General features: G+C 38.9%; 1 protein-coding gene across 2 annotated transcripts in view; it reads left to right on the forward strand.

Moving 5' to 3' along the window:
• rabgap1 (RAB GTPase activating protein 1) overlaps positions 1-16,168 on the forward strand; it is an 82,746-nt gene that overhangs the window by 46,662 nt on the left and 19,916 nt on the right. For both annotated transcript variants that reach the window (XM_014409459.3, XM_014409461.3), the window contains 6 exons: positions 4,103-4,216; positions 7,271-7,345; positions 8,157-8,282; positions 8,570-8,713; positions 10,201-10,242; positions 11,098-11,226. In XM_014409459.3, coding sequence (XP_014264945.2) covers positions 4,103-4,216; positions 7,271-7,345; positions 8,157-8,282; positions 8,570-8,713; positions 10,201-10,242; positions 11,098-11,226 — 630 coding nt within the window. The remainder of the gene's footprint in view (positions 1-4,102; positions 4,217-7,270; positions 7,346-8,156; positions 8,283-8,569; positions 8,714-10,200; positions 10,243-11,097; positions 11,227-16,168) is intronic.

Raw genomic sequence — 16,168 nt, forward strand, 5'->3', positions numbered from 1 at the left:
GTCTTGTTTTTGTTTGTTTTCCGTTCGTACTCTAATTCCATTGATAATTTTCCAGTTAGCTCCAGATGTATTTTATCTTTCATGTTTTCTCTCTTTCTACTTCTCTGTGTTTCTTTTTCTCACTTCCTCTCATGCTTCCGTACATTATGTTGAGATACTAAATGCATTTTCTTCCTCTCTCGTGCTACTCTAATTCTGAACTTTTCTTTAACTGAGCTGACAGATAGGGAGGAAGCTAATTGGCCATTATGTCAGAAGTCTTTGTGCATGCTCTAAACACTTACGATAAGTATGGCTAAGTGGTGCTTGTATAAATAGATTTCTGTGACACAAGTTTTTAGTACCCTTGAGGCTAAATGTCTCAATCACTTTGGATTTTACTGATGCACTTTATGGTGAGGTCCTGCCAAGTTTAGAAGATATACTTTATTAGGTATTCTTGTTCTTCTTGTCCTTGTTAATACAAATATCAAATTGGCAAGTCACATGGCAGCAATTCAGTGCATTCAGGTTTGCAAATATGGTCAAAATGACCTGCTGAAGTTCAACCCGAGCTCTGGAATGGGGAACAGAAGTGATTTAAGCGACTTTGAATGTGGCATGGTTGTTGGTGCCAGACAGGCTGGTCTGAGTCTTGTTGATCCGCTTGGATTTTCCCACACAACCCAACCCTCTCAAGGGTTTACAGTGAATGGTCAGAAAAAGAGAAAATATCCAGTGAGCAGCAGCTGTCTGGGGGGGAAATGCTTTATTGATCCCAGAAGAGCGTCTCTGAGGGCACAGCACATCGAAACTTGAAGCAGAGGACTAAAGCAGCAGATGACCACACCAGGTGGGACTCCTGTCAGCTAAGAACAGAAAACTGTAGCTTAATTTCACAATTTTCGCCTTTTTTAATGAGTTTTGATTTGTGCTGTGACATCAAGAATTTGCCATAAACAACATGAAAGCATGGATCCATGGTTCAGGTGCCTGAACCAAAGAAGACTTTCTTGACATAATTTGGGACCCTTAGTGGTGTTGCTGACCTTGTCTATCCCTTTATGACCACAGTGTGCCCAGCTATTTATAGCCTTCTCCCTCAGGATAGTGCATCATGTCACAAGCTCAAATCATCCCAAACTGGTGTCTTGAACATGCCAAAGAGTTCACTGTTCTGTACCAGGCCACCCGATTTCAACCCAATAGAGGACTTTTGGATGTGCAGCTGACAAATCTGTAGCAACTGTGTGATGCTGTCATGTCAATGTGGACCAAAAGTTGTGAGGAATATTTCTAGCAGCTGGTTGAAGCTATGCCGTGGAAAAGTAAAATGGGGATCCAACTTGCTGCTAGCAAGGTGACCGTGTTTAAAAGTGAACATGACTAATCTCAGATAATTAGATTTGTTATTGTGTATGTCCGATTGAACGAGAGCTACAGTGTAATTCAGAGCTCCAGCTCTGTGACAACCAAAAAACCAACTCTATAGTCACCAAAATTACTCTGAATTTCATCTAGTTAAATCACTTTCACTCACTGACTTAACACCTTCCCCTTGTTCTTAACTGTCACAGCTAACTGCCTGAGCCTTACACCAACCTTTATCACAACATAACCTCATTTAACCTCAACCTTAAAGTCAATTATTTACTCTAAAACAGTCGTTTGAAGGCAGAACAGAACATAAAGTCTTCATCCCATATTCCCAAGGTCTACAATTCACACAATACCATACATGTATACACACTCAGTGTTTTTTAGGGTGTGGTGTTAGTCGTGGAGTGGACCACTGTTGTTGGTCTCTTATCCCCATTAGCTTGCTTTGTTTAAATATCCCTTTCTTCCTGCATTTCTTCTCATACTTGCATTATTTTTGTTACACTCTCTTCCTTTGTGGAAGTTGGAACAGAAACCTCGGAAAAAGGAGGGACTTGATGGGTACAGTAACAGAGTGACCAAAAAGGTATAATTAGCTACAAAGGGAGCACGAGTGGTTTGAAAACACTGACGATTTAAATGAAGGGTTCTCTTTTAAGTTTACATCTACTTTGAGGATGGGTTTGCAGGATTGTTTTCTCGGACAGAATTTGATCCCCTGTAGGGATTAATAAAGGTTTAGTTATGCTAAAGTGCTCTTCAGCAATGGTTAAAAAAACATACAAGCAAATAACTCTAGGTGTAATTTATGAATTTCCAGCATGTAATGGAAACATTTTCCTACATGTATGAAATGAGTCTTACAATTTAAAAAAAAAAAAAAAAAAAAGTTAATTTAACATTTTTGGCTGAGACATTATAGGTTTACACCGATGACTGAAAGTGTTTCCCTCTGTTGTCGCGCCAACGCCCTCATTTTGCTTGAGAGAATGATCCCGGCACCAGATTACAAAGTTCAGTGAACATCACCCAATACATAGTCCCAAATTTATACTTATTTTACCCACAAATGCTACATAAAGCTATGTTTAAAAGTGGGTTTGATTTGTTGTATACAAATGGGGAGTTACAGAGTAAGATTTTTTATTTAGAGGCCGTGTCTCGGAAATTCACTTGTGATGAATAATGAATTAAGTGGTGATTAATCTTTGCAAAGCACGGCTAGTTTAGATTATATTATTCACTGATCTATGTGTGTGTAGTATATCCACTCTGTGGAGTGATATGCCAAAGAAATACGTTTCCCCAGGCTTGTATATGTACTGTGTGCAATCTCCACACATACAGCCATGCGGTTCTGTGAAAAACTAAGCACATTTAAGGATTTAGTCGCTTGTAGGACCACCTTTAACAGCAATAACTTGAAGTAATAGTTTTCTTTATGACTTTATCAGGCTTTTACATTGTTGTGGAGAAGCTTTGGCCCACTCTTTTTTACAACATTGCTTTACTTCATTGAGGTTTGCGGGCATTTGTTTATGTTGAGCTCTCTAAAGGTCCACAGTATTTCAGTCGGGTTGAGGTCTGCACTTTGAGTCGGCCATGCCATTGCATTGTCCTGCTGCATGGCCCAAGTCAGTTAGTTGGTCTACACTGAAATATACCAGGGCTGCTAGATGGATTTGGAACATTTGTGTACTCCCAAGAAGATGATTTTTTGAATCTTCTTGTTCTCCCTTGCATTTTCATCTAGTGAAATATCTTACCGGTTATATAAACTTGCTATGAAAGTTATTACTACTATAATAATAATAATAATAATAATAATAATAATAATAATAATAAAGTGCAAGTAGCAAAATTGGGTCATTAGTTTGAAAAGAAATGTGAATTTGTCTAAAATATTGATGTTGGGACCAAATAGAACTGTATTGTGTTACAGTAGCGCAAATAATTAACCTTGATGGCATGTACTTTCAATTTTACAGAAAAAAAAAAGCGTGCAATAGCAAAACCTTAAGAGCACACAGCAGTCTGGATAATAACTGCTTAAGCCATCCATCTATCCCTCTCTAAAGACAATATGTCTTAAACCTGATGCAGTTGTTAAATTCAGTTTATAGTTGCTGTAAAGTATTTCAGTCTCAGTTTATTTTCTTCCCAAATGACCATCTAGTTGACATCAAGTAGGTCACCAAACCAAGAATTGAATCTTACATACAACATTACACAAATTAAATTACCATTTAGTTTCCACTTTTGGTAAAAGCAAAGCTGTTAGTATATTATTTGTTTCACTGAACATGTTTTACCAAGTAAATAACAATATCTGTTTTGTGTTATGTGCCTGTTGTTTGCATACGTACTATACCATCAGAAACTAATGCTTATATTACGTATAAGAAGAAGTGGTCATTATTAGAGTCAAAGTGGGGTGGGCAGATACAGACAAATAAAAAGGCACTGAGCTGTGGACAATCTGTACGGTGGAAGGGAACACTCTGTCCTACCACTTTTTATTCCTGCCCCATACTGTAAATCTCAGCAATGTGTGAGGCCAGCAAATACTCTACAGCACTGACCACTGCTGGGTCTCTGCGGATTGATTTTTCTCTTTTTGCAGAGACCGAATAATAAAAATGGCTTTGAATGTTTTAGTTACTGAATTTCACCCTGCCTCTGCCTCTTCACCTCCTTTCAATCCACTTTAACCTCTCTCTCTCTCTTCTCTTTTCACTTTTAGGAGTCCCCTCAGGACAGCGCCATCACCAGGGACATTAACCGGACATTTCCAGCTCACGACTACTTCAAAGACACTGGAGGAGATGGACAAGACTCCCTCTATAAGATCTGCAAGGTGAGACACTTAACACACAAGGAGGAGGTTAATTTTTCCTCTGAAGTCAGCAGAGGGCATTATCCAGGCAGTCATTAAAATGGATTCACACAGTGCACAAAGCTACTGCAACAGCTGTATGCCAAATGAGGTGTAAACCATTTGGTAGCAGAACTGCAGAAACAAGTCAGCAGCACTCTTTTCCCCACTCTCCCCCACATTAACTTCTGCTGCGTGTAAATTTACAGCTTAAAATACACATAATGAAGAAATAACAGGGAGTGATAAAGTGGGTCAAGAACAATAGTAGTAATACTTCGCAGTATCCTCTTCAAGGATATTGGGCCAGTGGCTTAAGCAGAGATGATTAAAATGACGCTCCCACTTATTATAAATGTTAAGCTTTACTATTAGTGAGCAGTTTAAAGGTTTTCAAGAGGCACTCCAGGATAATCTGATATGTTTGCATTTAAAGATTACAATGAGTCATTTTTTTTAGTTTATTCAATAGAAAAAAGAACATCGTACTCATAAATAGACATTGATTAGTGTATAATTATATCTTCCAATAATCAGTGCATTGTCATAAATTGGGAATTAATCCATTTAAACTACATAGGAGCAGGGGCTGCCATGTTTGCCATGTTGCGCCACCATCTGAGCTGAGATGGGCGTCGCTGTTCCGCCTAATTATTTTTTATGTTTCAAGCTAGAGGCCGGCGGCATATGTAGTACGCCTCATAAATTACTTTTAATTTAAAGATCACAAATAGGTATTTTAAACTTTATTTATACATGGATATTTTAATTATCCCATTCTTATTATGTCTGCCTCATCCATTTCTTCTCTCTCTGCTCCCTCATTTCCACCTCATCCTCTTCCTCCTCACCTCAAGCCTCATGCTCTGAACACATGAAAATGTGCATAAACATGCTTGTTTTTTTTCCTGATATTGTCAGCAGATTAGACATGCGACCGTCCCTGTTTATTACAGTCTCACATCGTGAGTGTCAGAATGTCAGATCCGCTTCAAAGACAGTTTCAATAACGCCGGCTAACAGTGACCAAAACAGCAACACTTACCGACAACTCACCTCAGTATGAGACAGAAGTGAGTTTCACTGACTCGTCGACTCGTATCAGACTCCTTTCACAAAGTTTTACAGCCTCCTACAGTGTGAATAGACGTGGACTCCAGCTGAGATAAATGGAGGACTGACATTCTGTACTTACTTCATGAATGGCGGCCAATCTGCAATCTACTGATGTCTAGCAGTGATATTTTTCACAGTGTACCTTTAATGTGCACTGCTAGTTTACTTTTCTGCTTATAAAAGGCAGCATTTTGTGGTCTTTGCATGCATGAAGTTTTTTCCTTTCCCACTCAACTCACTTCACTGCCAGATGTTTATGCACCACTACTGCAGGTCATTAAATTTTGTTTTCTCCCTCCCATAGATTGTTTTGTCCCGTCTCCCTATAAACTCTTCCTTCTTTCCTCTTTCCCCTCACCTGCAACCACTCGAAGCAGATAGCTGACCCTCCATGCTCGTCTGGAGGTTTCTTCCTGTTAAAATGGATTTTTTCTAGTCCTAGTGCTGCTCTTTGTGGATTGTCTGATTTTTGGGGTAGTCTTTCTAACACTGTAGGTTCTTTACCTAAGGTATAAATCACCTTGACACACCTGTTGTTGTGGTTTGGCTCACTATTTCAATTTCATACTAAATGGAATTGAATCAAAACTGAAATTCACATAATATTTAATAAATCTTTTAAATATTAAGAAGTATAAATAGCTGTAATAGACAGCTTGTGTCCTGACATAGATTTGTAAACTCACACCCACTCATGAAGTTGTTTTTTTATAAAACTGCATGTAATTACAGGTGAAAAACAAGCAGTTGGTTAGCTTGCAGCCGTCGTTCTTGATGAAACCTGTCAGAAATAAAAATAATCTCCATGTGAAATTGAATCACATTTCTCTGGAATACGATATAATTACTATGTAAATGACTGGCTCCACAGTAGGTCTGTAGAGCAGTAGTTGAAGGTGCCAACGCTAAAATCAACCGCTCATTAATTTACTTTCTCACCGGGTTACTGGGTGGTTCAGTGAGTTCACAAGAGTGAAAAGCAAAACAAGTTTTTTTTAAATCGAACGCGTAGTTTGGTGTGCGCGTTTGATTCAAAACGTTGGCGTTTTGATCATCGAGCATCTGTGCTCTCTTTCTCATGAAAACGAGCACATGCGTCAATAATATGCATACATACATCTGAAGCTATACCTCCATAATTCGTCACGAATGTCCCGACTGCAGTGCGTTCAGTTTTTAGTTTCATGTCATTTATTATGTATAACTCAGGTGAGGACATCCATCTCTTCCCAGACAACCACCTCCTCAGGTGTGTTTAAATAATTCAGCGGGCCCTCCCTCTCCTGCATGTATGGATTGATCCACACTTTGTCCGTTTGATTCATGCTCATAATTTGTGTTTGTAGCTCAGTAGGCCACTACAGCCCTTTCGCCTGATTCTCTCCCTAGCTCCCAAAGCAATTTAATACATAACATTTGTACCAACATTTCCTTCAGACCCCTTTTTTCTTGCTTTTCTGTTTGTTTCTGAATCTATCCAGTTAGACTTGATTTCTTTAGGTCCTATTCAGTCTTTCTTCATTATTATACTGCCACACAGCTCATACACATTATAATTTAAGTTCTCTGTAGCCAAACCAGCGTGCTGAGGGTGAAAAAATAAGATATTTGTTTCATTTTGTTTGGCTTACTGTAATTGTGGGCGGTCACTGCCTGTTCTGTTGATGTGTTTTGTTTAATGTTTCTTGTAAATGTAGATATATGGTATACTAATTACGTTCTCACCATCAATTAAATGCAGCACAAGATCAGTATTTACACATTGCTTTGCAGCCTTGGTGTAACTTCCCAAATCTTTAGAAAAAAATGTATGCTATACTATACAAATACATTAATTTCTTTATTTCTTTTTTTAAATTATTATTATTTATCGTGACACTAGTTTGTTACCTTTCTTTCTGTCTGCATTCTTTTTTTTAGGCTTATTCTGTTTACGATGAGGAGATCGGGTACTGCCAGGGACAGTCCTTCTTGGCTGCAGTGCTGCTGTTGCACGTGAGTTTACATACCAGCATGTCCAGGGAAAAAAAAAAAGTATTTCAAATATAGTGTCATAGCTGAGCGGGGCTGTTTTATTTCCTTTGACATCGATACCCTTCCAGCTTTCAGAAACACTGGAGGATTGGCTTAATTTATTACATCCTCCATCCTATGTTTAATGTCTCTCAGAACTTGGTCAATAAGTACCTATAAAAGGAAATTTTAGAGGTTTTATTTGTTTATGTAATGTAGACAGCAACATTAAACCACCTGCCTAATATTGAGTAGTTCTCCCTTTGCACTGCCAAAACAGCTCAGACTCTCTGGGGAATAAACAGGTCCCCTCTTGGGATGGGCTGTGTTGACTGGGACCAAGCATATCCTACAATTGCTCATTGGGATCTAAGGTGTTTGGAGTCCAGACCAACTTCCTAATCTTGTTGTTGTGTTCAGGAGTATATGTTGCAGTAACCCCCACGCATGTGTCTCTAGCAAAGGTTTTAACCGCAGAACTCTGCATAGTCATAAGGCTTTAATGTTGGGGTTTATTTTTTATTTTTTTTTTGTGTGTACAATATGGTCACAGTGATCATCTGAAACCTGTAGCTTGTTTTAAAACTCCTCTGTGGTCCGGAGAAATGCCAACAGTGCCACCTAGTGTAGAAACAATGGCCATTTTTATAAAGCATCCGACCAGAGGATTTTTTAAAGTGACATTTTAGAATTTCTTGGGGCACTTTGCAGTTAACTTCATGTGAAACCCTTGTTTTCAGCATGACTGAACTGACTTAAGGCACTAATAAGTAAATCTCTTGGTTTTCTTTAGATGCCAGAGGAGCAAGCATTCAGTGTCCTGGTGAAGATCATGTTTGATTATGGGCTCAGGGATCTTTTCAAGCAAAACTTTGAAGATCTTCATTGCAAGTTCTTTCAGCTTGAGAGACTTATGCAGGTTTGTATGATATAAACTTGTATAACTGAATGCTCTGCACACCTGTACACTGATATATACTATTATATTATATAATGTAATACATAAGACCAGCAAGGTGTATTACTTAGTATTTAAGTAGAATTGAAGTGATTTCTAGCTGCTCTCCTTCCTTTCCCCCCCATTTGCTATCTTTTTTTTTATTACATCTTCCTTTTCTCCTCCTCCACATTCTTCAATCTGCTTCTCTAACCCCATGTCCTTTTGTGTCTTTATTGCTTTTCTTGCTTTCAACGTGTCTGTTCCAGGAATATATACCAGACCTGTACAACCATTTCCTGAATGTGGGCCTGGAGGCTCACATGTACGCCTCACAGTGGTTCCTCACTCTCTTCACAGCCAAGTTCCCCCTCTACATGGTCTTCCATATAATCGACCTGCTGCTGTGCGAGGTTCGTAATCTAAACACAAACCTCAGTGACTTCAATCGACAGAGGTAATGACTTATTAACTCATGGCATAGAAATGCCCTCAGCTGTTAAAGGCTGATGGGGTGTTGTGGTTACCCTGCCAATCCGGCAGGTGACATGATGTGACATGGAGATCCAAGTTTGTGAGTGGGGTAACTCGAGAATGAAGCGACATAGGAGTTTTAAATTCATACCATAGGTGTGTCTACAAAAAATATTGAAGGAGTTTGAATCTCTGTGACCTAAACCTTCAGCTCAAGGTCAGAGGTCCAGTCTTCTGAAAATTGTTTGAATTGATAACTCAAGAAGGAAATCGCCTCGGATTCTGAAATCAATTTTATACAGTGGTGTGAAAAAGGGTTTTCCCCTTCCCGATTTCCTTATTTTTCTTCTCTTGTCACACTAAAATGTTTCAGATCATCAAATTCAGATATTAGACAAAGATGTCTTGATGGATGCTCAATCATCCAGGTAAGGAAATCCCAAAAAGTTGATTCGATTCATCTGGATGTAGCGTTTTTAGTGGAAGAAATGTTTCGTCACTCATCCAAGTGACTTCTTCACTTTCAGCTGAGGTCAGCTTCTTGATCATTCATGTGAAGAATGATCTGCTAGTTTCAGTCATTATGCAAATATATTGTTTACTTAAGCTGAACTCAGCTTTCCAAAAATTAGGTTAATCACAGTTAAGTCATGATTTAACAAGATGGGCAATTGCTTTTCACACAGAACCAGGTAAGTTTGGATACGTTTGGATAAGTTTTCTTCCTTAATCAGTGAAATCATTGTTTAAAAACACAATTTATTTGGGCTATCTTTGTGTGATATTAAACTTTGTTTAATGCTCTGAAACATGTAAGTGTGACAAATATAAAAAACTGTAGTAAATCAGGAAGGGCGCAACAACTTTTTCACAGCACCGTAGGTACCATAGATATCTTTTTTTTTTTACCCTGGGAATTGAAACTCTGAATATAGGAAAACCCTCGTCTCATTAATCTGCTGAATGATGTCAGTCCAGTGATGGTGGAAGAAAGCAGCAGGACTTGGGATGTGGTTCAAGATTTAGGAATTTATGACCAGACCCAGGGAGACTTGTTTCAGATCACACAATAACTCAGACCAGGGTAAAGTCTGACCTTCCGGTGTAGCGGTCCAAGCTGAGCAGCTGTCTTCAGATCCTGTGGAGAGATATGAAGTTACCCCATTAAGTCAGACCGCTTTAACAAATCATCTGGGAAGAAAAGGAGCAGCCGCTGTGCTTATCCACATACTTAGTAAAAGTATATCCCTAGAAACAAGCACACCACTTAAATATGGGGTTTTATTATGAAAGCACTTTAGATGTTTTATTTTTTCAAGAATAAGCATATGACAACGTTTATGTGTGATTTTTGTCAGTCGCTTTTTTCATTAAAACTTTAAGCAACAGTAATTAATCAATTCATTTTGTTTTTTTCTCCCCTCAGGGCATTAGTGTAATCTTCAATGTGGCCTTGGCACTTTTAAAGGTAAGAAAGCCCAGACAAAAAAGAATTATTTTATTGTTCAGCCACACCAAAGTGAAAATGGGACAGCAACCTCCTTGTGATGAGGGGAAATTGGTTGATGATTGTGTGTAGATTGCAATTGTGTTGTTGGCAACACCCTTAACATCTGGGTAAGGTATTTATGCAGGTCGACTGGCAGGAGGCAGCCTGAGACTGCAGTCACTCAAGCAGATTGGTGAAGGTTTGCAAATAAGTTCAGTCTAATTTTTAAAACACAAAAGTTGCTTCAGCATAGCAGCTGACTGCAAGTGGTTTACTGACCTGGTCCCCGTCTTCGACGTGACCATTGAAAAGTCAATGAGATCACAAGTTTATTGCAATAAATTTGGTCGTGCTGCTCCAACCGCCGTCTTCTTTAGTGTGACTGTAGCATCAAACCAATGAGCATTCAAAGATGGCCAGAAGATTTGAGTGGAAACAGAAATGGAGAGGTTGTGCCAACAGAACCTCAAATTCTAAAAGGTTTATGCATGTGAGACATGTGCAGCCTCACCCCTCTGTTCTGTGCTAAAAGCAGTGCACGTGCTTTTTTTTAAGGGGACGTTGTGCTTGAAGAACACAGTTCCATCCATAAAATAAACAGGCAAAATAAAATAAATCTGTGGAACAACTTTTATTTTACCATAGATTTATAGACTTGGCCACAAACACAGTCTTTATCTTAGTGCTCACGTGTTCCTAACCAAACCCAGGATGTTGCCTTAAGAATTGTTTCTTCATTTAACAAAAAAGGAAATGAGTCTTTCCTTGACAGGCTGTTTAGGCTTGAGTAATGTAAATTTATGTCTAATTTACCTTTTATCTGCTTTTCCCCAGACATCGAAAGATGATCTAATCCAAACAGACTTCGAGGGTGCTCTCAAATTCTTTCGCGTCCCTGTTCCGAAGAGGTACCGCTCCGAGGAAAACGCAAAGAAACTGATGGAGCTGGCCTGTAGCATGAAGGTTAGTTTAAAGCAGAGCATGTAGTACTTATACCTGCTCAACCTGGCTTTTTCTTAAAGATAGTAGACTTGTGTCTTATTGTCATATTTTGTATAAATAAGAATAAACAGATGATTTTCTTAAAATATTCAGAAAGCCTCAAACCCAACTGAACAGTAAATTATTAAACAAAATATATGGTACCAAATATGTGATATATGATCATTAGTTGATCATTCGCAGATCATTATGCACAAAAGTAAAAGATTTTTTCAAGCAGTATTTCTCAAATACCACTAGGGGTCACTGCCGTGCTTTACACCAACCTTAACAGATAAATCGAACACACGTGTCTTTTTCAGTATCTCAAACAGGCGCACTCGCACCTGTGTCCTGACCCGTTTTGAACTGTCTGGCCTAGTTTAAGGGACCTGACTTTGAAGGTAGCTTTGGGCAGAGATATTTATTTGCACAGACTCTGTAAAGGAGCCAGCAGACCGAGAGATTTGAAGTTTTTGGTTCGCAGTTAGACAGCTGGGCAGCAGGCAGATCATGTAATGATCTTCAGCAAAGAAATATCTGCTGGAAATAAATCGGAGGTATCGCTTTTGAATTTAAATCATAACCACCAGAAAAACACTGATTTTCTAGCTTATACTCCTTTTGGCTTATTTGACTTCTTCTATATGCTGTCTTTGAGTATTACACTTATCTGTGCTGCTTTTTTTCTTTAGGGATTCCCCGTAGCAAGTATGTTATCTGGCAAGAGAAAATAATTCCAAGAATTCATTTGAGGTCACTGACTACTGTAATGACTTCACTGGGAATTAAATCTCAGTCAAGGCAGAGTAATTTGAAGCTTGGATAGCAATGTGGGGTGATGACTGGCTGTATCAGTAACTAACCTGAAACGACTGAAGATACTGGCTGACTGGACTACAAATTGTTCTGGGTTGCAGCTGTGTTGGAAGCTTTATCTCAGATTTGACTTTATGTGATCTTTTTCCAGGTACACCCCTTTTTTTTTTTTAAATGTATTTATTTCATTTCGGGAAGTCAAAGTAGCAACAATTAGGTCGCTTCCTTCAAGGTGACCGGAATCTTGAAAGTTTTTATTTATTTATTTTTTTTTACAGCAGGCTTTTATTCTGAGGTGTTTCTCATAAACTCAGAGTTATTCTTTTAATGTATGACTTTAACCTTGGAAGTCCAAAGTTTTCCCAGCTTTGTTTCTTCCTTTAAATCTGAGCCCGGGCTGAGGTCATCTGTGACTTTGGTATTTCTTTTTTTTTTTTAAACGGAATCTTGAAATTAATTATAAAAAATGTCTCCAAATTTATTCTCATAGTTCAACTTTCATAACTTTCTTCGTTGAATGTCAAATTTATTCCCTTCCCCCTTTTTAGTTTCTTAATGTACCCTAATTCATATTTTTTAAAATAACCAACATTATTGGAAAATGAACATATATATAAAAATTCAACATCCTGCTTCCTAAGTCATTGAACTATAAGAGATACAAAACCTAAACAAGGCCATTTGTATCATCTAAATTATATTATCTGATATATATCTTATCAACTTTACATCATATTCACAGCAGTGTTAAAGCAGTGCTGAGTATCTTTCCAGGTTGGGAGTCTGCAAACTATTTACTTAACTGCAGTGAGAGGTCATTATCATTATTAGATTTTTAAAGTCAGTATGAGAGAAGTACTTGTGTTGTGCATTCAGCTCACAAACTGTATTCAAGACATAATCTCAGGGTCAAACCAGGTCATTTATGTTGTCTCAGTGTGCTTTTGTTGCACCAACCTCCTCTTCTCATCTGCCAGCCTTATGACTTCTAATGCTAATATATGCAAATTACCCCAGAAATTTAAATAAAACCATAAAAGTTTGAATTTCTTTCTTGGACACTTTTAAAAAAAAGTTTGGCGCGTCAAAGTTTTAGCTTGTGTTCATACCTTATAGTTCTGTTTTTGAGCTACTACACATGAGCATGCGTGTGCAGATATGTTTGTGCACCTACATACAGTATTAGTAGTCGCAGTTGATTGAAACCTTTCAAAGTGGAAAAATATTCTCTGTTTATAAAAAACTTTGGACTCGGGAGGTTTGTGGATACTCTCTGTACTTCATTGGCAATTTAATTATGAGCTGTTGGAGAACCAAAGTTTTGCCGTAGATGTGAGAAAAAAGACAATAAAAGGATGGATGCATTAGAGACCTGCTGCCCTGAATGACCTTCTGTACTTTGTGGAGGAGAACGTGCAACCAAACACACTGAGAGAATGCATAAAGACACATGAATCGGAACAGCATGAAGGTCATGCTACATCATTAGGTAATGAATGTTGAGATTTCAACATGGGGAAAAGTATATAGTCAAAGTATGCAAACACTGTAGTGCATTGATTGTGAACCCTTAACTAAGGGCATTGAAAATCCACACATCTCATTATAAATTGGTACTGGTAAGATTAGATGTTACAAACAGTAGCAAATTGGCCAATAATACCACCCCGTGTGTTGTTACATGTTATTCAAATGCATGAATAAATAAAGCTGCAGTCGAGCAAAGATTAAAAGTCTTCTGTCTTTGTTTGCAAAAGACTTGAAAACCTCTCCACTGGCCGTCACATTAAACCAAACTTAGTAAGCTAGTTGTATTTCCTTTCTTCATCATTTTTTTTTTTTTAATACTTTCTCTTTATTGATTTTCAACTTATTTTACATACAGAACTAAAGAGGGCAGGGGGAACCAACACAGTCACACATGTTCGCATATTCCAAAATACACAACGCCTTGTTTTACTTACACATATTACATATTACACAGGTGCATGTTCCATTCAAACAAATTCGCAGCTGTCCCTCTGCATCACAGAGGTATCAGTTTCTAGCCTCTTGACATAATGATCCCATCGTTCCCAAAGTCTCTCTCCTTTCTCCTTCTGTAGCCGCAGTGAGAGGGTAATCAGTTCCATATGATGAATTGCGTTAATAATGTCTATGACCAGCTTCCGCGTGGGGGGGCTTGTCTGTAACCAACACCTAGTAATTGCCTTTTTGCATGCAACCATAATTATTTTCAGTAAGTATAAGTCTCTGTTATTTATATCCTCAGGGATATTCCCAAGGTACATGGTACTAAAGGAGAAGTCCAGTATTACTTCCAGCACATCCATCACCATTTGTTTAATCTCCTCCCAAAAGGTCTTCAGTTTAGGGCATGACCAGAAGACATGGAAGCAACCTGCAGCGACCTCCCCGCACTCCCTCCAGCATGAAGCGCCTGAACCACTTATTTTGGATTTCTGCTTTGGTGTGATGAAGAATCTAATTAAATTCTTCCATCCAAAATCTCGCCATGTTAAAGAATTTGTGGTAGACAACACATTCTTCCACATCCGCAACCAATCTTCCTCTGAGATAGTTATACCTGCTTCTTTTTCCCATCGATGACTGACATATCTTGTTGAGGTCTTTTTCATGGCTGTAAAACTTCTGTATATTTTGCCTATAGTACCTCTTATAATGTTCTCACCATAAGCATCCATAAATATTTGGATCACCCCACTAGCATCTGCGTCAAGCATTCTAATTTCCTTCCGGAAGAAGCTCCGAACCTGCAGGTAACGATAAAAATCTTCCCTGCCGATCTCGTAAATCTGACACATGTCCTCAAATTTGATCAGCTCCCCATGCTTAACTATCTTACAGATCGCAGTGATTCCATGCCTGGACCACTCCCTGAATTTATGGTCTAACAATGCTGGAAGGAAGCGTGGGAGATACGCTGGCCATCCCAGCAACCCTATTTCCCTATTAAGACCAAAAATTTTAATCACATCTGCCCATTTTTTCAGGGAAAAACTTACACATAAATTTTGCATCTGATATGCCTGTGGCAAACTCTCAAGGGACCCCAGAACAGACTGTATTGGGAAATCCATCAAGGAAAGCTCAATGTGCTTCCATTTTGCCTCAAACTTAGAGTTACACCAGCACACTAGAGGTCTGATCTGGGCTGCCAGATAGTAATCCTCAAAGCACGGTAGAGCCATGCCCCCCCGCTCACCAGGCAGCTGCATTGTTGCATATTTCACTCTCGGCCTTTTATTTCCCCATATGAATCTTGAGCAATGCATATCCCATTCCCTAAATTGTTTTGCTGGAACCTCAACTGGAAGTGCTGCAAACAAATATAGCAGCTTTGGGAGGATATTTATCTTTATCGCTCTAACTCTGCTGCCCAGATCGAGGGGGAGCAGGCCCCACCTCTCCAGATCTTCATATATCTTCTTGTTCACCCGATTATAATTAACTTCATATAACAATGCAGGGTCTTTTGTCAGCAGGATCCCCAAATACTCCATTTGAGATTGATGCCATCCGAATCTATATCTTGCTACCAATTGTCTTGAGGGGTTAAAGGAGAATGCCAAGATTTGAGTTTTTTGAATGTTCAGTCTATAACCAGACAGTCTGCCATATTCTTCCAGTATTTCCATAAGCAGAGGAATTCCCTCTTCCGGGTTTCCTAGCGCTACCAGCACATCGTCTGCATACAAGCAAATTTTATTTTCCACATTCCCCGTTGTAACCCCCTCCAATCGCGTATCTTCCCTGATACATTGAGCCAACGGCTCAATGAAAAGGTTAAAGAGCAATGGGCTCAACGGGCAGCCCTGCCTGCAGCCACGTCGTAGCGTTATCCGATTTGAGAGGCTTCCATTAACTTTGATCCTCGCTGTTGGAGACAAATAAATCATTCTTATACACTGAATAAACCTGTCACATAGCCCAAATCTCTTCAACACATGAAACAGAAATTCCCACCCGACTGTATCGTATGCCTTTTCCGCATCAAGCCCAATGAGAACTGTTCCAGTTTTCCCTTTAAGTATCCGGTCAATAATATGAATGGCCCTTCTGATATTATCGTGTGTTTGTCTGT

The sequence above is a fragment of the Maylandia zebra genome, linkage group LG7 (assembly GCF_041146795.1).
Source record: "Maylandia zebra isolate NMK-2024a linkage group LG7, Mzebra_GT3a, whole genome shotgun sequence".
Taxonomy (NCBI): domain Eukaryota; kingdom Metazoa; phylum Chordata; class Actinopteri; order Cichliformes; family Cichlidae; genus Maylandia; species Maylandia zebra.